Source organism: Mus caroli, unplaced genomic scaffold, assembly GCF_978045245.1.
Source record: "Mus caroli unplaced genomic scaffold, Mus_caroli_1 scaffold_9, whole genome shotgun sequence".
Taxonomy (NCBI): domain Eukaryota; kingdom Metazoa; phylum Chordata; class Mammalia; order Rodentia; family Muridae; genus Mus; species Mus caroli.
This window is the reverse complement of record NW_028227264.1, coordinates 84554315-84578844: the sequence shown is the minus strand read 5'-3', so window position 1 is coordinate 84578844 and position 24530 is coordinate 84554315. Positions and strand designations below refer to the sequence as shown.

Here is a 24530-nt window from a genome sequence, read left to right as displayed (position 1 = left end):
TAGACAGGCTACAGCAAAGCAAGGAAGCTCCTTAGATGTTTCCTTGTAGCTGGTAATATCCTTGGCCTTTGGGTTGGTAGAGGCTGGTGGTCTGTTAAGAACACGTTTTAGCCGGGCCGTGGTGGTGCACGCCTTTAATCTCAGCACTTAGGAGGCAGAAGCAGGCGGACTTCTGAGTTCGAGCCAGCCTGGTCTACAGAGTGAGTTCCAGGACATCCAGGGCTATACAGAGAAACCCTGTCTCAAAAAACAAAACAAAACAAAAAACACACTTTAAAGACCTCAGTGGTAATCATGCTCTTCCAGCAGACAGGCAGGCAGTGATGACTCTCAGAGGACCAAAAATACCCTAAGATAATGTATTTATGACCTATAACACACTTATAATCACACAGTTCAGTCATTTAGCCTTGTAAAAACATTAACACAGACTAAACTACTTTTCCCCTCTGGGGACTTCAACTTACACATCTTTACACATTCTTACATCATGAATAAACCAAAGTGGTGTGCCTTCCTGAGGCTTGCCTCACTTTTCCTCCTTGTGGAAGGGGTGGAGGGGCACAAACTCCCAAGCATATTACCTTTTGCATCTCTAATTTCATATTGTTCATACTTACTCCTTTAGGCCAAAGGTCAGGGCAACTAGGTGGACTTCCTTCTAGAAATCAGTCTCAATTACACACCTGTAATCCCAGCACTTGGGCTGAGGCAGGAAATTACAAGCAAGGGACAAAAACATAGAACATATCTTTTACCACAGAAAATTCACTGGTAACCCTCTTCTAGTCTTTTGAGGGTCTTTTGTAGGTCCAGTTTCTGACCTACATCTGTCAATAATTACTTAGGGTGAGGCTTGGTGTTTATTTCATAAATTGCTTTCCCCCTACCCCAGTATGTCTGTGACAAACCCTGATTAAGAACTATGACCTAGGGGCTGGGGGTGGGCCAGTGAGTGAAAAGAGCCTGCGGAGCATGACGACCTGAGTTTAGATCTGCAGCACTCACATGAACAGCCAGACGTATGTTGTGTCTGTGCCCCCATTGCTGTGGAGCGAAGGACTGAGGCAAGGCAAGCAAATCTCTGGAGCTACCGATGGCCAGCCTGCCATTCCTGTAGCTCTAGATTCAAAAAGAGATCTTGTCTCAAAAACTAAGGTGGAAGACAATGGAACAAGACACCCCATGTTGATCTTTAACTTCTATACACATATTCCACACATACACAGTAAATGCATAGCATTATTAGCAGATTTTGCATGTAGAGTGTATTTTTAAAATTCCTAACACGTGGAAGGTGTTAATTTCACTTGATTATGAGCAGATTCTCTCATCTTCACGCTTTGGCCTATGAGAAAACTCACAGTGATAGGAAGAGGTTTTCTTTGCTTCCCCGTCCTCCATCCTAGCCTCATTATTCTCATGATCGGATAGACAGACTTTATGTTTTTAAACTGTTGTGTTATTTTGTTTCCTGATTTGCCAGTTTATCGATCTTAGTCTGCTTTATATTGCTATTATACAATACTAGACACTATACTTTATAAAGATGGGTTTATTTGTATCGCAATTCCTCTAAATAACATGGTGCTGTCCTCATGGGTCACCTATTTTCCCTGCCCCGTCCTGAGTGAAGAGCAGACAGGGAGATGACCTCATGCAGAATAGGCCAAGTACTATAGGGGCTATGTCTTGTGATGGCCTGCTCTTATGGAGACCAACTTTATCTTAGTTAGGAGAACTAAATCAATCCCTTCTAAAAGTGCGGTATCTAAGACTTAGTTACTTCTAACACACACCCCCCCCCCCCGCCCCCCAACACACACTTCTTTTTTTCTTTCTGGTTGTTTGAGAAAGTTTTTCTGTGTAGCACTGGCCATCCTGGAACTCCTCTGTAGACCAGGCTGGCCTCAAACCCACAGAGGTCTGCCTGCCTCTGCCACTACCACCAGGGCAGACTTCACCACACAGCCTGGCCTTTTTTCCATTTCTAGTAGTAGTTTTTATTTATGTCTTTTCTCTTTTTATCTTGACTAGATGTTAGTTTCTTTTGAGAACTAAAATTACTGTTTTTTCTATTGGGGTTTGTTGTCATTACTTCTTCCTTACTTATTTACAGGTGGTAGGGATTGAACTCATGTCCTTGCACATGCTAGGCATCCATTCCAACAGTGAGCTGTAGCCATGCTCTGTGTTCTTTATTCCTCCTTGCATGTCAGATCTTCACTTGGGATCACTTTACTTTCTTTTATATGGCCTGACTTTAGAGCTCACTATAGTGGAGGATATAGGGGCTAATTCATCCTTTTGTCTGAAGGTACTGCAGTAGAGTTCCATCATACCACAAAACACTGAGAATCAACTAGAGAAAAAAGATGTTTACTTTAGCTCATGGTTCCAGAGATTTCAGCTTATGTGGCCACATAGATTGGTCCTAGGTCAGTGTCAAATGGCTTGGCAGGGAACTGTGTTAGAGCAGAAGTTTTTGGTGACCTTATGGTATCTAGGAAACCATAAGAGGGAGAAGAGGAGAGGAGGTCAGGTCACAAGTGTCCACTTGGTGCTTAGTAGTCCTTCTATGACCAGGCCGCATCTCGAAAGAAATTCTCCTGCCTTCCAGTAGTTCTACAAGTTGGTACTCAAGCATTTAGCATATGAGCTTTTGGTAGTCAAAAATATCCCTCCATTACCAGATCCCATCTTCCTTTAGAATAGCACTTAATTTTTTTTCCTTGAATACTAGAAGCTGTTGCTCCCAATATTAAATCTGTGAGAGCAACATACTATTTTTGTCTGGCTTTATTCCTTTTCTCTGATGTTATGCAATATTGTAAATGACAATTTGTGTGTTACTCTATATTCATTATGGGTACGTCCAGCTTTCTGAACCTGTGTGTTGCTGTCTTTTATCAGTTTAGAAAATGTTTCAGTTACTGCCTTTTTCAATACATCCTTGATTTGTTTTCTTTTAGAAATCCATTTGTATGTTTTAGATTTTTTTTCATGTTCTTTTTATATGTTGATCTCATTGGCTCTATTTTATGTTATATATTTTGTGTTTGCTGGCCTCTTTCAATTAAAAATTGACATAATAGTCCATAATCACTGTACATTTATATAGTTTGTTAGGATCAAACCACATTAGCATATTTATCACTTTTGACATCTATTATTTCTTTATGTTGAGAACCTTTAAATTCTTCCCTTTTATCTCTTTATGAACTATATAGTAATTATTATAAGCTATAGACACTAGGGCTGTTCCTTCTATGTAGCTGTTCTGTATAGCTGTTTTCCAGTCTCCCTTCTTTCTCCTTCCTAACTTCTGGTACCCATTGTTCTATCCTAAACTCCTATAAAGCCAGGTTTTTAGCGTCCACATACTGTTTCAGTATATCTGGATTATTTCACTTGAGGCAGTGTCCATGTTGCCTCAATTCACAAAAATTCTCTTCTTCCTTGTCCTTGCCAGAGTTTATCATTATTTTTCCTTTTTGATAATAGCGACTCTAGTCGCTAAAATATTTCATTGTAATTTTGATTTGTATTTCTCTGATCTGATGAAAAACTTTATTACATTATTACCCTTCATTCTGTAATTGTTACAGTTTATTTTAGTGTTCTTCTGGTGAGTATCTAAAAGCAACAGCAAATATAACCGACTTCTCAAAGCCAAAGTAAATGATGTGTTTATTACTTCTCTAACAACACAAAGGTCTTGGAAGAAATTGACTCCATTTGGTTCTTGCTCATCCCAGGTGTAATAGTATGCACATGTGACAGTATGACTGTGGCATGAGCAATTCTGCCAAAGCTTCTATTGAAATGTAATTGACTTTGTGACAGTATTACCTAGAGTTTTAAGAGGTGAGTAGGTTCTGTGGTTATCCCTCATGAATTAATTAAGGCTCTATTTCAGAGTAAGCTGATAAAAGGGTGAGCTGTGCCCAATTCTACTGTCTCCTGTGTGCTTGCCAGCGCCTTAACATGTTTCTGCACAGCTAGAAGACTCTGACCAGAGGTGTCCCTGTTCTCACTCTTGGACATCCCAGTCTCTAGAACTGGGAACCAAAGAACTTCATAATGATTTATTTTTTCTGTAGTATTCTTTAAGAGCAGCAGTTTTATTTTAAAGGTAGACTGTTAAGGTTTGCTTTAGTTATAAACGCGGTAAATGCGGAGTGGAAGAAAGAGAAGTTACGGATGCTGGGATAGTGCTCACCATTGTCAAGTTTGTCTTTCTGACCCTACTCACTTTCCAGCCTTCTCTGCAGGCTGTCAAGGCTGTGTTACTACTGTGGACAGTGAGTTATGTGAGGAAGTGCTTAGCTGAAACAAGACTCCTGTATGCTTCTCTGGTTCTTCCTCTCCTATGAAGGAGGCCCCTCAGATCAAAATCTTAGAGCCCAGTAAGTAGATCAAAGCAACTGGAATGGTAAAGCTACTATTTAGAGGGTAACTGCCTGGAGCTACAGTATAAACAAAATAAAAAGTCATGATTTGGTAGCTACTGATACAAGCCTATTATATTTCAACAAGTACAAACGAAGCTTACCGAGATAGGGATATTTGGAAGGAGAGTCTAAAAATCACCTTCTAAAATAGGTGTTTGGATGGTCAGTGGCATAACATCAGCAAACTCTTCTGTGGCTCAGTTGTGTCTGGAATGTACCCCAAAGGCCACCCTTTATGTAAAAGATTTGTCCTCAGCCAGTACAGCTATAGGAATTGATGAAAGCTTTAATAGTTTGGGGTTCAGTGGTACTGGGGGTATACTTTTGAGGAGGACTATGGAGCCTTTACCTTCCAGTCTCTTCCTCTTCCTCTTGTTTCTAGATCATGGAGAAAGCACTTTGTTCCAGCCACACACTTCTGCCATGCTGTGCTGCTGTACTAAAGAGCAGTACAAGCAACAGGCTCTATTATTGATCATGGAGTGAGACCTCCAACCTGTGAGCCCAAAGAATGCTCTTCCTTCTATGAATTTATTTACTTCAGGTATTTGTTACACTAAAAACTGAGTAACATGCTATATAAAGTTGTAACCCCACCTCTACCCCCGTTATAGCCATTAACATTTACTGTGGTGCTTCAAGAGGTTGGAATTTATACCACGTAGACAGGGTTTAATGTCCTGACTTTGCCACTTTAATATAGGAAATTTCCTTAGGTTTTACATGCCTCAGTTGTCCATTATTAGGAATTTAATACTGCTTACTGTTGCACCCACCTTGTCCGGCAAGGAAGACACAACACGGTCGGATTCTTCTCAACAGCTTTATTGCAGGAATGCCTTGATGCTACTACGGAGACCCCGGGAACCCAGGGAGGTCTACTTATATACACCCCAGCACTGGGGAGGGCTATGTGTCCTCCTGGGATTGGTCGGCCTGTCGACACTTCATTAGCATGCACCTGCTCGGGAGGGGTTGGCGTCAGATTCGGGCTAGCGCCTGCGCAGTGGTGTACCAGAAACTGGCGCCATCTTTTAGGCGGCAGCTGCCTACAACTTACATCAAAAGGGTATTGTGTGTATGTAGAGAAATTGATATAATTGAGTCTGTCTGATATTGATAGACACTTTCTAACATGCCAACTTTGTAACACTAGATATGTTGTTGTTGGTGGTGGTGTTTTCCTCTATTGCCAGTGTGTGGTTCAGAATCATCTCTCCATGAGTTAGTTAGTGGTATTATGTGGCTGTCACTCTTTGTAGTACTGTCCATATGAAGAAAGATCTTGGTCATTGGTCAGATATTCAGCACACCTGAATAGTTAACATATGCTGGTTATGGAGGGGGTTTTGTTTTGTTTTTTATATTTTGAGACAGGGTTTCTCTGTGTAGCCCCGGCTGTCCTGGAGCTCACTCTGTAGACCAGGCTGGCCTGGAACTCAGAAATCCACCTGCCTCTGCCTCCTAAGTGCTGGGATTAAAGGCGTATGCCACCACACCTGGCTCATGGAGGAGTTTTTTAAAGTAGAATTTTTTTTACTTTTATTAATCTCAAAACCAGCAATTTGAAGTAAGACTGTTAGACTACAGAAAGCATCAGACCTAGATCTAGGACAGCATGCTTTTAGGCAGATGCTATTTAATTATATGTAAGTCCTCTAAAGCCTACAAGTATATATGACACTTGATTTAGCCTGAGTTTGTGGAGTCACACACAGGAGTGTCTAAAAATAGACAAGGAATATGATTTCTAGATTATAAATAGCTGTGGCTTTTGTTTTTTCTTTTTTTAAGATCAAAGAGGAATAAGGAAATTCTAGTTCTTGATCTGTCCTCTTTATGAAACAAGAACCTCTGTAAAATTAAAATTATCCATTCCTTGAATGTTTAATAGAAATTTGTCTGTAAAGCTGTGATTTCTTTGTACCCTTTTAACTATTGATTCTCACCCATCCACCCATCCACCCCCCACCCAGCCCTATTTTTTGAGACAGTCTCATGCAGGCCAGGCTGGCCTTGAACTCCTGGCCCTTCCGTTCCTGCCTTCAGAGTAGTGGGATTATAGGCATGTACTGCTGTGCCAGCTTTGAGTGTTTGTTGTATGCTTGGCTGTGTCATCCTGGATGGCCCCCTACTTAATATACAGCCCCCACGGGCCAGTGTCTCAACTGTTCTCTTGCCTCTGTGTGCCACCACCCCTGATGTCAGTGTTTTAGTAGCTATTAGTATCATTTCATGCATTGCTTTTACACTTGAGTCCATTTTGGTAAACTTTGTATTTCTTCACATCATGTGTGGTAAGGAACTTACATCTTAAGTTTTTTTATTTTTGTTTACATGAACTCTGTGTGTGTGTGTGTGTGTGTGTGTGTGTGTGAGAGAGAGAGAGAGGGGGGGGGGCAGAGAGAGACAGAAACACTGACACTGTGACAGAGACAGAGACATATGTATGTGGAGGCCAGAGGCCAATGCTGAGTGTCTTTTAACATTATTTTCCATCTTATTTTTTGAGAAAGGGTCTCAGTGAGTTTACTAATTGAGTTAAACAGAGTGATTAGCAAGCCCAAGGGATCTTGTCTCCACCTCCACAGCACTGGGATTGTAGGCACACAGTACTGTGCCAGACTTTCACATAGATACTGGGAATCAGCATGAGGTCTCCATGTCTGCTGATAAGCCATCTCCCACAGACCCTTAAGTTTTTAATTTATTTGCATAACATTTCTTCATACCGTTAAATAATTTAAAGCCATCAGAATCTGAGAGTATGCCTTCCCTTCCTCTTAATATTATTGCTTATTTTGCCCTGTCTTATTTTCTTAATCATTCTTATCAGAAGTTTATATATTTTTTTTGTTGTTTTATTTTACTTTATTTGGTTTTTTGAGACAAGGTCTCACTCTGTAACCTAGGCTCAAACTCATAGTAACTGTCCCGACTCAGCTGCCCAAGTACTGGGATTGTAGGCATACCATACTTTTTCTATTACTTTTATATCCCTGCTTATATTACTTTCCTTAAATGGTAACTTTGACCTTTTTCTATTATGAACTTGTGTTCTGTTTTCACATCATTATAATTTCCTTTTTCTACTTTTTTAGGGGTTCCTGCTGTTTTTCTAACTTAATTTAAAGTCTTCTTTCTAGTAAGTATTTAACCCAATATATTTCCTTCTAAGTTCCTGTTGTGGTCTAGGCATTGGGCTGTGTTCCCCCAAAGTTTCGTGGCTGACAACTCCACAAGTGGGTGCTGTTGTGAGGTGGTGGACCCCAGGGGAGGTGGAGTCTCGGAGGAAGTGGTCTGGTCCTTAAAGTGCTCTCAAAGGGGACAGAAAGGCCACACCCATCCTTTCATTATTTCTGCTTCCCAGCTACAGAAGTGACTCATTTCCCTCCAGTCTCACCATTACCTGTGGCACAGAGGTCATCCAACCTATATTCCAACCTCCAGATCACGATCGAGATTCACTATTGCTCCTGATAAAGTTAGTTATCTCAGGCACTTTATTGTAGTAAGGCAAGACTGGCTATCAGGACCACTTCAGTGTGTTCAGCAAGGTTTAGCCGTGTCTTCACTATTTTTCAGCTCTTGGCATTTCCAAAATCATTATCTCCATGGCTTCACACCCCCTCTCCGGGTTTCTTGTTTTCTTTTTCTTTCTTTAAACTCTTCCCTTCCCACAAAAGCCTGCCTAAATCTTTCTCCTTGTTACCTTGCTTAAGATACATGTGTTTCTTGAATTAGTACTTTTCATGGGTTGTAAAAAGTTCTCAAATGTTTTCAGAACAAGTGCAGCTCAAGTTACTCTCCTCTGTTTTGTGATTGACTGACAGTGGAACTTTGGTGGGATTTCTTTGGAGTATGTATTCAAGTTAAGAATCTGAAAGGATTTGTTATTTGTACGGGGCGCTGGGAATCACATGTGTTTCTGCTTGCGGGGGAGGGGGCATAGAGAGAGATTAGCTATCTCAGATTAATACAAACCTGGCATTACTTTAAATGCAGTGCTCTGCTAGAAAGTGTTTTCTATCTTGTAAATTACTTGAATTTTCAATGAGACAGTATATTCTCAGGGCAGATATTTGTCAATAAAACATATTTTGTTTATTTTAGATATATAGACAGTGTGCACACAGAAAACTCCTAGACTATCTCTGGTTCCCTCTAATATTAATACATCTTTTTTTCCAAAACTGAGAATCTACATAATCACTAAAGTCTAGACAATATTCAGATTTCACTATTTTTTCTGTTCTATAATTCCATACAAAGTATAACATTGGATATAGTAAATATTTCTTTCATTTGTTTTGTACCTGTTTCTCAGGATTTTATGACCTTCATGGTTCTGAATATTGTTTCTCTATTTTGAAGAATAAACCTAAGTTTGGGTTTGTCTGATTTTTTTTTTTTTCATGATTAGACTAGAGTCATAGGATTTGGAAAAAATGTCCCTATTAAAATGGTCTTCTTGGGACTGGAGAGATGGCTCAGTGGTTAAGAGCACCTGGAGCTCTTGCAGAGAACCCAGGTTCAGTTCCCAGTGCTCACATGGGAGTTCACGCTATCTGTCACTCCAGTTCCAGGAGACCCAGTGCCCTTTTTTGATCCCCTGAAAACCAGGCATGCACATAGTATGCACACACACCCTCACACATACAAGAGAAAACTACTACCACAGTGGTCTCCTGTCACCTCCCCTCAGAGTGTGTGACACTGACATGACTTAGTGTGGTTTGCCTTCTCTGATCGGGGTTTACTGTGAGCGTGCCACTGTTGCCCATGTCAGTTTGATGTTTTGCTCTTCCCACTCAAGGGTAAACTTTATATCCTCCAAGGTGGGGAAGAGGTAGGCAGTTTTTTACACTGACTTACTCTGTGACTTCATATTTGTCATATTTACATTTGAATTGGGAATAAAGCTTTTGGAAGCTCTGACTAGAGAAGGAAAGTCTATTATTAGCTTCCTCACTCTGATGAGCCTTGGGCTTTTATTTTCTGTCTTCCTTAACCTGGATTAAGCTCAAGTTTTCCAGAGCTTTGTAGAAATCCTCAAGCTAATGCTGACTCTAGCACCCTGCTTTTAGAGCAGCCTAGGGAATTATTTTAAGAAATGTTCAGTTCTGTTGTTTGTGAACTTGTTAGCTATTTTTGTTAGAGTATCTTAATCCATTGTACTATCAACAGGGTTAGTAAAAGGCATCATTTGGCATTGAAGTTTAATACATTCTGAAGTGGTAAAACTTGAGGGATATGCATATTATTTTAGAAAGTATGATGCTTAATATAGTCATGTTTTTCAATAACATTTCCCCCACCATTCTCCGCATTTATTGCATTTATGAGTGTTCTTGATTTAGGCATGTTGTTTTCTTTGATTGCCTTTCTTGATTGATTGACACGCATGATTCTTTCCTACCCCAGCACACACTCAGATTTCTTCTGTGAGTAGAAATACCTCAGTGGGTCTGTGAGAGTGAAGAATCAGGACCTGCGGAATTCCTAGAGTCTGGGAGGAGCTTGTTTCCATCCAATGACTGGAAGGTCTTCACTCCCATTTACCCAACCCATTGTGTCTTAGGCTCTGGTTTGTGACACTATTGAAAGCCTTGTAGATCATGATGTGCTTAGTAGATCATGTAAGTGGCTTAGTCCAGATTCATGCGTTGGTGTCATTAATGGGAAATAGTAGAAACAAGGACGTGGGGCCTAGTTGGAAGAAGTACCTAGTAGAGTAGGGGTGAGCCGCCCCTGAAGAAATTGGTCTTTTCATTCTGACTGCCTCCCTCCCCCAGGAGGAGGGCCCTTTTGCTTCACCTCATGCTCCCTACCATTATGCTCTAACTTAAGCAAAACACCCGTGGACTGGACTGAAATCTGGAACTGTGGGCTCCGATGCAGCCATCCTCATGTGAGTTCCTTTTGCACAGAAGGAAAAGTGAATTGATGCAGTGCATATTCACCCTACCATGGGGGGGGGGGTAGCGGAGGGGGGTGGTTCTGGTTGGCCTTGTATCCAAAGCTGTCTCATTAGTTTTTTTCTAGAATATTTTCTTGTAATAATTCATGAGAGAAAGATACAGACAACCATGCTGATTAAGCCAATTAAAAATGATGAGTCGCTTATTAGCCAGGAACCAAAAGCGGGTTCATGCCTCAGAGTCTCTTGGTGCCTAATAGGGATTGAGCATTTTAAAAGGCAAACCCCACAAAGAACATAATTTATATTAGAGTTAGGTGAGGGTCCGAGTAACCTTGAAATGTTTATTCCTGGAAGAGCATAGTAATTATTTTAGATATAACATGACAGTTATCTTTGACATATACCTTCTTTAGTTATTTTAGTTTACAATAATTACTTGTTTAATGCATCTGGACTGTGGTCAAGGTCAAGGCAGATGTGACCATCCATGGGTAGAGGTCTAAGAACTGTCTAAGTGAACCCAAATGAAGTCAGGACAAGGTAGCATTATATTATCGCATACTCTATAGAAAAGCAGTGTTATATAATACAGAGGGCACAGCTTTGGAGTCACATATTCATATTAAATTCTTTGATGTTTTGGTTGTAAATGTAGCCTTTAACTGCTGAGCCATCTTTTTAGCCCTTAAATTGTTTTTTAAATCTAAATATTTTTACATGTATTTGTGTGTGTCTGCACACATACGTGCATGCATAGGCTTGCACATATATACATGCATACATTACATGGTCTGTGTTTGGATACCAGAGAATGACTACAGAAATCTATTCTCCCCTGTTACCATGTGGATACCAGGTCTTCAGGCTTGGTGGCAAGTGCCTCTACCTCCTGAGCCATCTCACTAGCCCCAAATTAAAATTCTTATTTCATTTCATAGCTGAGTTTCAGAAAATGTGCATGATAAGTTTTCTGATTCTGTAGTAGTTTTTTTTTTTTAATGTGATAAAGGGTTGTATACCTCCGTGCCTATAAAAATAGACATGAACCAAATATTCTTTTCCTATCCTACTTCAGCATTGACTATTGAGTCAAGCTTTATAATCCTTTTCATGACATAATTAATTTGTTTGGTGATTAATTAGGTAGATAATCTATAACACTTCTGCTATATTTAGGAATTGTGTGGGCACTGGAAAGTGCTAAGCCTGGCCTTACTCAGAACTTGCTGGCCAGTGGCTAGTCCTTCTCCATCTTTCTCCACGCCATTGAACTGTATAGATAGTCAAAGGTTCTTCTAGGTTCTTCTTCTTCTTCTTCTTCTTCTTCTTCTTCTTCTTCTTCTTCTTCTTCTTCTTCTTCTTCTTCTTCAATTTCTTTCTCTCTCTCTCTCTCTCTCTTTTTTTTTTTTTTTTTTTTTTTGAGACAGGGTTTCTCTGTGTAGCCCTGGCTGTCCTGGAGCTCACTTTGTAGACCAGGCTGGCCTCGAACTCAGAAATCTGCCTGCCTCTGCCTCAGAGGTTCTTCTTAACCTTCACTGTATCCTTGACTTTTTTATATCTTCTCTGCCTTAGAGAAGGAGGAAAAGACAAGAAATGCTTTCCTGCTTTTACACAGTGTATCAGTATTACCCATTTGAGCTACAAAGTTGTCTTTTATCCTAGAAGGCTGTAACCAGTTTCTGTATATGGTGCACATGTTCAAGTACCTTTCCTAGCTCTGTGGACATTACAACATCACAGTTTTAGCTCTCACAAACTGGTGGATGAAATTAGTTATCACTCCTTGGAAGGAAGGCATTTTAGAATTGTTCTGAGGCAGTTTTAGTTGTTAAAATGGCTGAAGGAAGCAAGAGGACCTGGAGAGGCCAGAAGTGGGACACTGTCCTTAGTGTAGCCTGTGGTGCCTCAGACAATAATGTGTAGCCTCAGACTTGAGTCCAGAACAGAGTTTCTCATCTTCTGAATGGAAGTCCAAATTCACTGTGTATCAAACCGGGGGTATTGAAATACTACTTTATATAGAGACTTTCTGGGTTCACTTACTACCTGTGCACATCAAGAGAAGCCTCAGAACTTCAATAAGTCATGCTCATTGCCCCAGTGAGGCATATCACCAAGAACAGCAGGGCTCGTCCTATTTGAGACACCCAGTGACACAACTTCACCAGTCTGCTGGGTTTTGAATTTAAAATTTTTTATATAATGTCTTATTTTTTCAGTCACGGTTTTGCTGAGTTTGCCAGGTGGCATTGAGTTTAGAAACTCCTGTATCAGTAGCCTAAAGATTCTAGAATGCTAGAATACAGGTGTGTACTGCCAGGCCTGGCCTTCGGGTTTTTTTCATTATTTCTTTAATTTCTCAATTTTTGATGTTTGAGAACTGAACCTAGAGCCTTGAGCATGCTAAGTGAATGCTGTACTGTTGGACTGCACACATAATCATTTTCTTGGGTCACACCTGAGCAACCACACTGAAAGCCCTGTTCTGCCTCTGTCGGTGTCTTTGGACGGGGTTGTGAGAAGGTTACCTATAAATTTTGTTTTGGATTTTAAACAAAGCGTTGCAAAACATTTGTTATAGAAACAACTTCTTGTTCTGCTATGTCTCTAGATCTGTGCTTTTAATTCTGAGCCTGACAAGTGCAGAATTCACCTTCGTGATGCGCACTTCATCTGGATTAAATGCTTGAGTATTGGCTGTTAAGAAAATGTGTATCACAGTTGACAGAATAAATGAAAGCACTAAGAGTTTGCTAGAAATTTTTAAAATGGAGCATATAAAAACCTTATTCCATACTTAGAGACACACAAATTGCTATTTATAGTTTTAAAATCTCTAACCAAATACTTTGGGGTATGGCTGAAAACCCTTCTTTTTTTATTATTTATGGTAGTAGGTCCACATCTTTTTTTTTTCATATGTACAGAATACATGGAGATGTTCTTCATATGATTTTAATGATTTTAGTATATATTCTTTAAGTCAGGTCTCTAGGGTCAACACTGTATGGTTTTGGTTTAGAAAGTCTAAGAGTAGTCTCCACTGATGATTGTACGTGACACAGTGTAGAGACTATGGCATAGGACAGATGGCTGTGTTGTATGAATTCATAATGTCTTGTTTTCAGTAGCAGTGGGATTATGTTTTATCTTGCCATTGCCTTTTTCAGACTATTTTATAGACAGAACTAGAAATACTAGTTATATAAGCTGTCCTAGCACAGACTAGAAAGTAGGTCATTGTGATGGGAGTATGCTAAACCACCCACTGGTTGCTATAGCAATGACCTACTTTAGAAACTATTTCTGTTGATTCATGTTGAAATCATCTTTTGGAAGTGGCATAAGGAAGTTACTACATGTACGTTTTTATAGTAGTAAAAGGTAGTGATTTCTAGAGGAAAATTCCTTAAAATGTTTAACATGAAGAAGTGCATTAATCTCTTCATTTCAGAGTGGCTCATTCAGTATTATAATTAAGTTGTGCTTCTATACATTAAGGATTGCAGTGAGTTTTACTATCACTTGGCCTATTTAAAAACCACTCTATTGTTTTATTAGCCAGACCTTCAAATGGGAATACATGACTATGCAGTGTATGCCAAATTTGTCTGTTCAGTGTCAAATGATGTTTTAAGACACATCTTTATATGAATGTTGAAATGATATTCTCTGGAGAACTCAATCTGAACTCTGTGTGATTCCATTCTAAATTGAGGGCAAAGGACAAAGGGTTAGATTTTGTATAGCTTTCAAATAATAGGTTTTTATTTATCATCAAAAAGAAATTTCACTGATCAGTGACTTGATACTTTGAACCTACAATATTGAAGGTTTATTTTTCTGTAGTACTACCACAGAATCACAGTCTTTAAGATGAGTCAATTTTGAGTTTTTATTGTACAGTACCTTTTAAATAGATAGATATTTATATTAGCATTGGCTTTGTCACTGGGGAAAATCAAATCTTGGGTTACAGTCACATTCAGGGAAAGGTACACATTTAGTGAGATTCTGTATAAGCTGAGCATCCAACTAATTCAGTCTCTCCTACTGTTGTGCCCAAGCATTTACATATATAAATACATGTGATTTTGTTTTCAAAAACACGTATTACCCTTTTTTTCTCTCTCTTTTTTTTAAGGTGGGTCATGTGGGTCTGCTATAGCCCTTGAACTTGGGATCCTGCTGCTCCACATCTTGAGTATTTGAATTATGAGTTTACACTTCCCCGCTCACCTTAAGGAGGAAATTATTCTGCAGGAAAAGTAACAATAACTTCTATTTAATGGATTTTAGCCATTGGACTACTATCTGGTTTTATGTGTTTCTAATCCCCTCAGAAGCTATGGAAAACAAGCCCACTAGCATCTTATCCTACTTCAAGCCTTTTCAATAGACTATGCAAGGCCTGTGATGATATTTACCAGATGTAGAAACTAGAACATAGTTAAGAATCAGACACAGGCACTTAATATGAAATCCACAGAAACTAGTGGGGTGTGTGTGTCTATGTATATACATGTGTATACATGCTTGTATGCAGTTGTGTGTGCTGTAAGAAACAATTTGAATTTTCTCTAGGACTAAATACATTCTCCTCTGACAGTTGAGAGAATAGAGAAAGTACCTTCAACTCTTAAGACTTAAGACAATAACATATAACCTTGAGGTAGGAATTGGCATAATTATTTCAGACTGAAGAAAGAACAGATCACAGTAGCTTGGTACAGAGGAGCAGCAGGAAGCAGGGTAAAAAATGGCCCTGAGATCATTGGATGGCAGCTGAGAACACACTTTGCTCTTTACAAGGAATGAGTTTTGAAGACCTTTGTACAAGATCATACGTCTCACAATGATTTGATAATGTACTGGATTATGGTGATAGAGATTGTTGGTAGGTAGATCTATTTTAAGACACTGCAGCAAATACAAGCAAGAGATAAAACTAGAATTATTGTAGTAAAAATAGAAGTCGGTAGCAAGGAGGAAACTGAGAAGTATTAAATAACACATACTAGTGCTCACCGCGTACAGAGACTGCTCTGTGAGCCCCACACGTGTGAACTGATCCTGCTCTCATGAAAATGTCTATGTTATGGTTCCTATTATACTTCAGTCTAATAGACAGAGAAATTCAAGGTTTTTCACAAGTGCAGATATGGTCCCACCCTTTCTACTCTGAAGGAATGTGTGCTGGTTGCCAATTCTGAGATTTTTTTTTAATGAAGCTATATGTCCATTTTTATCTCTAACCAAAACTTCATTTCTCAAGGGTAGATATAATAAGAGCCTTGGTAAGTTACTTTGCAGTTACTTGTGCACATCTAAACATAAATTGACACGTAGTATAAATTTTATTTGATTAAAGAAGAGTTCTTATAGGTGCGTGAATATGAATTCATGTGCATGATGTTAATCTAGACTTGGTTGTTCATCTTATAAACTAGTTATATCCTTTTGGTGTTGTCTTTTCCCACCTTACCTCTTATAGACATGACTCCATGATTAAGTTTAGTATGAAAAACTCTTCTTGCGAGTTTCATTAGAAAACATGGACTTATTGATAACAGCCAAGATTCAGAGATTACCTCTGCCTTGGATTTACTCTACAGGACATGTGAGCTTTGTGCTATTTCTACTTAAACAAGCTAGTTCATTCTATTTCTTTTACCAAAATGTTATTTGATCTTTATTATCATCTAAGCTGTCTCAAATATGCCTTGCCGAGAGATGAGCTTGAGACTAGTTCAAAGCACTGCACGATTCTGAGGACTTCAGATCCTAGCAAGCGAGCCTGGTGCCCTCCAATGCCAGGGATACTAGTGCTTTGGAGAAACAAAGCAGGATTGTTGAGGCTTGCTGTCTGCCGGTATAGCAGGGTTAAATGTGAGCTCCAGGTTCAGGGAGAGACCCAGCCTCAGGAATAGCTGGAGTTATAGAGGAGAGTATCTGACCGTTTCCTGTCCTCCGGTGATATGCACAGGCACTCCTCACCACACAGACACCAACACACACACATAAACATTAATATTCACCCTTTCAGCCACACACTCACAAATAAATAATCTTTAACAACTATTTTTTGAAAAGAAAACATCTCTTTTGGGGCTACAGCTGCTGAACTGAGAGAATTATTGCCTCACCTGTGAGAAATGCTGGATTCAGTCTCTGCACCATATAAAGAAACCCAGCACAGTGACACATAATTAGAATCCCAGAACTCAGGATCAGAAGTTTAAGGCCATCCTTGACTTTATAGCAGACTCAAGGCTAGCCTGAACTACACAAGACCATGTGTCTTGTCCCCACACCCCCAATCTTGCTAAGATTAGCACATGAAGTTCCACAAGTGCCCATAAACACTTGTCACTTATTAGAGGATGCACACTTGTGTACACTTAGGAACCTCACATGTTTTTGTGTCAGTGTGCATCTACTAACAACAGCCTTCTCTCAAAACAGTTAGACATTGTAGTAGTGAGTCGGAGTGGGTTCGGGGTAGTTAAGATAGAAAAGTGAGAATGATGTTTTATTTCTGTTTAGCAAAACCGTGAGACTTCCTAAGATGAAATGATGACCCTCAAAGCTATGGAGAAGGTACCTGCTAAAGGAGGAGCATGTTAGACAGAACTTATGTCACTAATAACTATAGCTATAGTTATAGCAGCAAGACTATGGGGTGTTGGTGGCATGAGCATGGAGGAAAGCACAGGATACTATTCATACCCTCAGGACAGTGCTGTGTGGTGCAGCCTTGAGAGGACAGGAATCGTCTCCTCTGTGCTGCTAGTGTGGTGACTGCTGCCCTTGAAGACTGGACACGTGGCTGGTCTGCTGAACTCTGGTTACCTACTGGATCTGCATTTCTGGGTGTTTTTCCTCACAGTTACTTCTCACTGAGAATGTAGCTTGTGAGAAAGGCAAACAAATAAGAACCTGGAAGAAACAAAGTAGACACAAATTGAGATCTGCCCCCCTGAGAGGAACAGAATCTGGATGGAATTAACTAGACAGACAGACTGAACTCCAGAGCAGGCATCCCTTTGGATTTGTTCTTGGGGAATGCTGTTTCCCCACAATAGAACACACACAGTAAGCAGTCTTCCCTACTGCTCCAGAAGTTTCCCCAGTGTCTCTCATGTAAACCTCATTTCTGCTTACCTCACTGACAAGGTCTGTGTAGTCTCTCCCACTTGGTGAAACTCAGTCTAGTGTTCTCCACAGCCAGGAGCTAATGGCGTATGATTTAGTGTCTATTTGTTGCTTTTTCTTAATCCAGAAAAGGACGCTATGGTTTCTCTCACTTAAGTGATTGCAATATTCTCTAGAAAAATATTCATTCTTGTTTGTTTGCTTGCTTGCTTTGTTTTCTGAGTCGGAATTTCATGTATGCCTGGCTGACCCCAAGCTTGTTGCCTAACTGAGGCTGACCTTGAATTTGAGGCCCTGCGACCATCTTCAGCTGTTTGATTACTGCTGTGATTCCTGGGGTGCAGCACCACACCCCACACTCGGGAGTTCAGAGTTTCCCAGTAGAATGCTTCCATTTTTCTCAATAAAAGATACTCTAGATTTTTCAAAGTGACTTTTTTATAAGAAAAATTAATTTTATTAGGTTTGAACAATGAAATTAGTTCATTTAATTGATGCAATTTTTGTTTACAAGTTAATTTTTACTAGATTATTTAAATGAAAGTTAGTGATTTCATTCAAGACTGGCTTGATATATTCGAGATTGTGATGTAATAAAAAACTCTTTTAAGTATGGTCTCTTACAATACTAAGCTACCAGTAAATAGAATGACAAATTAACATTAACACCTGTAGAATAATCCAATGTTACAATATTTTATACCTTTTAAATGCATATCTTAAAGAGTTACAATATTTTCTCTCTAGATTTTTGCTTCAGTGTCTTGAGGATCTTGATGCCAATCTACGAAAATTAAACTCTCGTCTGTTTGTGATTCGGGGACAGCCAGCTGATGTATTTCCCAGGCTTTTCAAGGTAATTTGAAAAATATATGCATAAATAGTGGTTTTTTGCTAGAAAAAATAAAATACTTGGTAAATAAACGTACTTGGTAAACAGTCAACATATTTGGTAAATAAATGATGAGAGCATAGGAAATAATGTTTTAAAATAAAAACATTTGGTCAGGTGGTAGTGGCACACACCTTTAATCTTAGCACTTGTGAGGCAAAGGCAGGCAGAGCTCTGAGTTCAAGGACAGCTAGGGCTACACAGAGAAACTCTGTCTCAAAAAAATAAAAAAATAAAATTGAAGCTCTTTTGTTGAGTGAAAATGGCAATAATAAAATTAGACAGTAGAGAAGAGTTCAGAAGACAAGTTCCTTCTGTGACCTGTGACTGCCTCTCTCCCCACAGAGCAGTCGTCAGTCACGTCATGCACATAGACACACCCTTCATGGGAACAAGAGTCTGAGAGTTTAGACATCCACGCTTGTGTTCTCTGCTTTAGCCGTCAGATGAGAACATGTTATGCACTACTTTCTGTTCCATGCTTTCTTCACATGCTGGAAGTCATTTCATACTATATCCTGGGTCTTTTATAGAGTGCTATTGTAGTAACATGTATAGCTCTATTATTATTATTATTTCTTTTGCTGGTTTCCTATTAAATGTTTGGCTATCTCATTTAGGTCTCTCGCTAATACAGGTATTGCCAGTGAACATCTTTGTTCACATTTATGTTCCTTCTGAGATAATTTTTTAAAAGATTTATTATTTATTATGTATACAATGTTCTCCCTGCATGTATGCTTGCATACCAGAAGAGGGCATCAGAACTCATTATAGATGGTTATGAGCCACCATGTGGTTGCTGGGAATTTGAACTCAGGACCTCTGGAAGAGCAGTCAGTGTTCTTACCATCTGAGCCTTCCCTGTAGCCCTGTGAGATTTTTTTTTTTTTTTTAAGAGAGCAGCAATGGCTAATCTTGTCTGTCAACTTGGTATTTAAAATTATCTGGGAGATAGGCCTGTGACCATGACTGTAGGGGATTGTCTTGAGTGTTGATTGGGTGGGAAGAGCCATCCACTGTGGGTGGCACCATTCCCTGCTGAGATCTTAGACTGTGAATGGAGAAGTTGAGCTGAGAAGCAGCATGGTTCATCACTCTTTGCATCTTATAGATGTCATGTGATCAAACTGTTTCAAGGAACTGTGAGTCACAATAAACCCTTTCCGTCTTAAGTTGCTTGTGTTTTTATCACAACAGGAAAAGACAAGGACATCTGGGATCAAGGGATTGTAACATTGAAACTTTACTGATAATGTAAAATTATAGTACTTGGGAGTTCTGGTTTGTTTTGATTTAATTTGAACAGTCTTCCCGATCTCCTAGTTTTAGTCCAGTGAAAACTTCTCAAAGGAAAATTTGGTCTAAGAGAAATTAAATGAATTGTCCAAGATCATCAGTTAGCTCATCTCAGTATCTCCGAGCAGATAGAAGCTGATTTTTCTAACTACCCTTTTATATTCTTTCCTTCCTACTTACTTCATATCTGCATATGCTTCCTAACTACATATCTGCATATGTTACAGCTATTTGATTTATCATATTTTTGTAAAATTGCCTCCTCCCCAACCCCCCAGGTTTTTTGAGACAAGGTTTCTCTGTAGACCAGGCTGGCCTCAAACTCAGAGATTCATCTTGCCTTTGCCTCCCCAGTGCTGGGATTAAAGGCTTGTACCACCATGCCCAACAAAAATAGCAGTATTTCTAATGAAAAAGAGACACTCCTTTTCCTGAATGAGGAGGTCTCCAGCTAGAAACAAATAAGTATTACTTAACTCTCTTTTCTTCCCTCCCTCCCTCCCTTCCTTCCTACCTTGTTAGTATGATAGAAACATTTAATACCTACCTAGTAGAAAGTGCTCACTACAGTAGAATTCTCATTTAACCTAGGTGTGTGGGAGAGTTTTAACAGGAAAGCAGTCTGGAAATAATGGTAGTACCTCATCCACAGCTTAAAAAGTGGAGAAGGAAATATCTTCTAAGATTTTGGTTATTATAATAAATACCAGGATTTCTATTTTGTTTTTAGACAAACATTTTCTCAGGCCAGCAGTCTTTTTTACATTGCTGAATTTTCTGCTCTGAGACTAGAGAGAGGGCTCAGTGATTAAGAACGCTTACTGCTCTTCCAGAAGACTTGAATTTGGTTTCTAGAACCCACGTAACAGCTCGGAATCATCTGGAACTCCAGTTTCAGGAGATCCAGTGCCCTCTTGTGGCCTCTGAGAACACTGCATGCATTGTGAAATACTTCATACACGCAGGGAAAATACTCATACATATAAAATAAAAGTAAGTAATTTAAGCACATTTTAAAATTTTTCTTCTGGATAGAATAGCATCTTATTGTTTCAAGCCATCTTACACAGAGTTGCTGGATGGTTTAGCAGGGAAAGCCCTTGTCAACAGGTCTGACAACTTGAGTTTGATCTCTGGACCACATGGTCCAGGGGAAAAGTGACTCCTGCAAGTTGTCCTTTGACCTCCGTTGGATGTTGAGGCATGCACGCTCTCACACACACATACTAATCAATATATTTATTAATGAATGTAATATAGGTACATGAATACACAGAAAGAGAGAGCTTCCATTTATTCTGGAACATTTATTTCAGCAACACAAAAAATCAGAGCTCTGCTGGGTTTATTTACTATGTCTTTAGTCAGTTTGTTGTACCTGGTATTTGTAGAACAAGACATCCAGAAATTACACAGTAGACAGACGCACAAAAAATCATTTACCAAAATGGACCACACTCACTAATAAAATAGGTATCAGACAGTTGAAGTCTCACAAATTGTACTTTCTGACTTCAACAGAAGTAGAAAAATCAATAGCAAGAGAATACCAAATATGTATAAGTCACCTCCACCAGTATTCTGGGGAGGAAATTAATAGTTTTCAAAATTATAGAAAGAAAGGAATCAAAGAACTTTTCACCTCAAAGATAGAAAAGGAATAATTAAGCCAGTTACAAAAAGATATGGCAGAGAAGGACCTTCCTGGAAGTCTGTGGTGTGGAAAACACATTTAATATTCAGGGAATGTTCTTCTCTCTGGCTTTGCAGTTTTTCTTGTAGAGAGATGTTCATTAATTCATTCCCAGGAAAGAAGTGAGTGATGGAGACTTGAATGAGTTTAGGAGAAAGAACTGGTGAGTGTGGCTCAGACAGTTCCTTTCCTGCTCCACACACACAACATTCTCCTCTGAGTAATGTTTGCGCCCAGGGTGACAGCCCTAGGCAAGGGAGTGCAGCTTATGATTGACAGGACAGGGAGTGCTGAGCACTGCTGTTCAGTTCAGTAGTGACCGTCAGCAAGCTGACTTGTCCTAAAAACCTAGTAATATTTCCTTCAGGTTAGCTTTACTACGGACGCTTTTATATGTTGACCTTTACTTCTCTGATGTACATGCCTGGACTCAGAAAACAAAATAGCAGAGAGTATTATTTATTGACTCACCTCAAACACCATTAAACATATTATTTCTCAAAAAAATACATAGAATTAATTACAAGATACTCATTAGGCAAAAGGTTTTCATGACTTAGACAATAAAGAGTTGTTGTTGTTAAACTACAAGGAGCTCTAAGGAACACAGCTAAGTACAACAGAATCAGGAGGACATGGGCTAGCGTGCACACAAGTGCACACATGGAAGCCATGATACTCAGGACCACTGGACACTCCAAGCTTTCTGCCCCCTAATGCATAATGCAGACAAGGGGCATTTTGCAGTGTGTCTAGCAAAGAGAGCAGTCTTCTCACCAGGGCACTCTTAGCTTCAAATCCTGTGTCTTTTACTACTAGTCTGTATGCCATACCATGAGACAAATGTATATACATAAATATATATACACAATGTTTTCTACCCTCATTTACATTGTATTCTTAAATTGAAAAAATAGCATGACTGTACTAACAAATAGGAAGAAGGCAGTAAAATAGCTATTTCCTTTCCTCAGTTCTTGAAGGTAAACAGCTCTTAATGTTGATGCATTACATTCAAGACCTTCAAGAAAAGAAAACCTTTTAAATCTTTACTTTTCTCTTAGTTTCACAGACATCTTTGTAAGATAACTAATACATGCAGCTGGCAGTCACTCTAGGATACTGGTGTTGATGGTGTAAATCAACATAGCTGAAAATGTGCCCATCTATCAGAACTTTAAATGTGTTTATTTTTAATCTATTGATTGTTTCTCAAGAATTTCTAGGAAGAAATAGAATAAATGTTTAAATATGCTTTAAATGTATGTTCTGGGCTAGAGAGATGGCCCAGCAGTTAAGAGAGTTTGCTGCTATTCTAAAAACCTGAATTTAGAGCCCAATACCCACAGTGGTCTATAACTCTAGCTCCTGGGGAACTGATGCCTTCTTCTGCCTTCCTTGGTATCCACGCATATGAGCACACATACTTGAAAAAATTAATTGAAAGTAACCAACTGCAAAATGTATAAGGCTTTATTGGGAACACATTTGGTCTGTTACAATCTGGTATCATATAGTCAGTTAAGGAATTGTAGAATTATAGTATTTCTTTTCCTTTTTGAAGCTAATCAGAATAGATTTTAGAGTTCAACAAAACAACTACCTTCCTGAGAAACTCATTTAATTATCTTAAGTCATAGTTTCCTTATTTATAGTAACTATACATACAATTGTATGTGTATTGTATATATATATATGTGTGTGTGTGTGTGTGTGTGTGTGTGTGTGTGTGTGTGTGTATATATATATATATATACAGCATCAGTCAGAAGTTGCTGTTTTCATTCCTGGTTCCAAGTTTTTTACTGCCAACATTTGTAATGATCAGAAATAAAATACTCGCTCTCGGCAGAACAGTTTCCTACCACATGAGCTACTACCAAAGGTTCGTTACAGAGCGGTTCTTAGCGTCAGCAGGTATAAGTTCATGTTTTCTATTTCCGTGAACATGAGCATGTCCTTTTAAAAAAGTGGTAACTATCTGCAAAATGCCAAACTTAGGTGGTTTTCATCCAGAATTAAATAAGGTAGTGTAGGTAATTAAAAAACAAATACTACCCAAGCACTTTAATATAAAGAGTATGCTTTAAGTATATTGCTAGACTGGCTCATGCCAAGCACAAGCCAGAAATCTCGTTAGCATATGTATGTCACCTGCATATTTTCACATTGATAAATTGTGTAATTGTCTTCATATTTGAAATCTGATTTATGTATAATCATTTGATGTAGATTTTGAACTTCTTATTTACTGTTATAAGAAGAACATTACTATAAAATTGTAATGTGTTGTTGCCCCCTTTTGTCTTGTTTTAGGAATGGAACATAACTAAACTCTCAATTGAGTATGATTCTGAGCCTTTTGGGAAGGAACGAGATGCAGCTATCAAGAAGCTAGCTACTGAGGCCGGTGTGGAAGTCATCGTGCGCATTTCACATACGCTGTATGACCTGGACAAGTAAGAATTTTTTTATTACAAGAAATTATGTAATGACATTGCCATCTTAGACATTTTAGGTACACTTTTGGGTGATATTAAGTACATAATTGAGTAAGGTTATAAAAATGGGAAATATTTGAATCAGAATTTTAAGAATTAAATGGGTTCATATCAAGCCCTTAGCATTTTATTTAGCTGCTATGACTTTTATTCACTCAGTTGTAATACCACAGTGCATAAGAAAAAATTTTTAGTGTTTCAGTTTTAAACTAAGAAATGCTATTTAACAAGGGGTTTTTTTTGTTTTTGTTTGTTTGTTTGTTTTTACTGCTACCTTGGCCCACTGTTGCCTTTCAGGGATGTCAGCATAATTCAATTAAGAGCTTATTTGACACATTCCATATCTTACTTTGATATATTCTGTGTGATTTTGTAATATGTACACTAGCTTATTCCTTCATTTAGTTGAGATGAAAACTGAAGTCATAACCTACCCAGTTAAGAGTCCTCCGAACCATGGCCTCATATCCCATCTGCCCGTTGATGGGACATGTGGCAGTACCAGAGGCGCTATGACAGGCAGAGTCTGTGGCCAGCTTGCATTTAGAAAGGAGCACACACTTGGGAGATTCAGGAGCTGTCTAAGTTTACAGTAACTTCTGGCATGAAATTG

General features: G+C 39.0%; 1 protein-coding gene across 2 annotated transcripts in view; it reads left to right on the top strand.

Moving 5' to 3' along the window:
* Cry1 (cryptochrome circadian regulator 1) overlaps positions 1–24530 on the top strand; it is a 53171-nt gene that overhangs the window by 9717 nt on the left and 18924 nt on the right. Inside the window, exons 1-3 of one of the 2 annotated variants that reach the window (XM_085843070.1) lie at positions 7567–7599; positions 18280–18388; positions 23733–23875. Coding sequence is in view for 1 of the 2 variants with exons in the window: in XM_021174197.2 (XP_021029856.1) it covers positions 18280–18388; positions 23733–23875 (252 nt within the window). In the remaining variant the exon portion in view is untranslated. Of the gene's footprint in view, positions 1–7566; positions 7600–18279; positions 18389–23732; positions 23876–24530 lie in introns of those variants that run through there. The other variant, XM_021174197.2, reaches the window with a different exon arrangement.